At 55.9% G+C, this 1577-nt stretch overlaps 1 protein-coding gene across 2 annotated transcripts in view; it reads right to left on the minus strand.

The window, feature by feature from the left end:
• The window catches only part of ITFG2 (integrin alpha FG-GAP repeat containing 2), a 9709-nt gene extending 9063 nt beyond the window's left edge, over positions 1-646 (minus strand). Inside the window, exon 1 of one of the 2 annotated variants that reach the window (XM_010845012.1) lies at positions 360-646. Coding sequence is in view for 1 of the 2 variants with exons in the window: in XM_010845011.1 (XP_010843313.1) it covers positions 131-226 (96 nt within the window). In the remaining variant the exon portion in view is untranslated. Of the gene's footprint in view, positions 1-130 lie in introns of both variants that reach the window. The other variant, XM_010845011.1, reaches the window with a different exon arrangement.
• Positions 647-1577: the final 931 nt, after the last annotated feature.

Consider the following 1577-nt stretch of genomic DNA (forward strand, 5'->3'; position numbering starts at 1 on the left):
GGACCGCACCGCCCAGCCTGCAGGGCACGCCATCCGCTCCCACGCAGCACGTAGGCGCCGGCCGCCTCCCCCGCCCCTGGCTCCGCCCCGCGTGCGCAGACGACTGCGTCTCCAGTGCGCATGCACCGACCGTGTCGTTGTCAACGTCTCCGAGGCAAATGGCGTGTGGGAAGAGGCTCCCGCTGAACTCTAGGGCTACGCGCTGTACGTAGCTAACCGACCTCATCGCACTTCCGAGGGCTCAGGGACCGTGAAGCCCCGCTAAATGTTCCCCGAGCCCCCCTCGACAGCCGCCCGAGCGGAAAGGCCACCCAAAGCGGAAAGCTTCGTCAAAGTCTGAACCTCCAATCGCGGCCTACCTCGCTAAACCTCGGCGAGGGGGCAGGCCTTCCGGGCGCGCCGGGCGTGGGGGCGGGGCTCCCGAGCCTGAGTTGAGTGACAGGGCCTCGGGCCACTCCTCTTCTCCGCAGGTTGCAGCCTGTACGGGTCTGCCGAAGCTGGCGGGGCTGAGTCGTTTCCTTGACAACAGGGCTCTCGAGAGCTTGACCTAATAACCTTGACCTCGTGCTTTGTTGCACTGGCAGTGAAGATTCCTAGCCCCTAGACCATCCCTGAGAATCATAACTGTAATAACCAACGACTCTGTGGTTTCCAACAATGTTTTTTAAAAAAACAAAACTGTAACATCTCTTTGCTGCTGCTGCTGCTCTGTCGCTTGAGTTGTGTCCTACTCTGTGCGACCCCATAAGCGGCAGCCCACCAGGTTCTGCCGTCCCTGGGATTCTCCAGGCAAGAACACTGGAGTGGGTTGCCATTTCCTTCTCCAATGCATGACAGTGAAAAGTGAAAGTGAAGTTGCTCAGTCGTGTCCGACTCTTCGCGACCCCATGGACTGCAGCCCACCAGGCTCCTCCGTCCATGGGATTTTCCAGGCAAGAGTACCGGAGTGGGTTGCCATTGCCTTCTCCGTAACATCCCTTTCAGTTCAGTTCAGTTCAGTCGCTCAGTCGCGTCCGACTCTTTGCGACCCCATGAATCGCAGCACGCCAGGCCTCCCTGTCCATCACCAACTCCTGGAGTTCACTCAGACTCACGTCCATCGAGTCGGTGATGCCATCCAGCCATCTCATCCTCTGTCGTCCCTTTCTGCCCCCAATCCCTCTCAGCATCAGTCTTTTCCAGTGAGTCAGCTCTTCGCATGAGGTGGCCAAAGTACTGGAGTTTCAGCTTTAGCATCATTCATTCCAAAGAAATTCCAGGGCTGATGTCCTTCAGAATGGACTGGTTGGATCTCCTTGCAGTCCAAGGGGCTCTCAGGAGTCTTCTCCAACACCACAGTTCAAAAGCATCAATTCTTCGGTGCTCAGCCTTCTTCACAGTCCAACTCTCACATCCATACATGACCACAGGAAAAACCATAGCCTTGACTAGACGGACCTTTGTGGGCAAAGTAATGTCTCTGCTTTTCAATATGCTATCTAGGTTGCTCATAACTTTCCTTCCAAGGAGTAAGCGTCTTTTAATTTCATGGCTGCAGTCACCATCTGCAGTGATTTTGGAGCCCAGAAAAATAACTG

Source organism: Bison bison, unplaced genomic scaffold, assembly GCF_000754665.1.
Source record: "Bison bison bison isolate TAMUID 2011002044 unplaced genomic scaffold, Bison_UMD1.0 scf7180017864213, whole genome shotgun sequence".
NCBI classification, from domain to species: domain Eukaryota; kingdom Metazoa; phylum Chordata; class Mammalia; order Artiodactyla; family Bovidae; genus Bison; species Bison bison.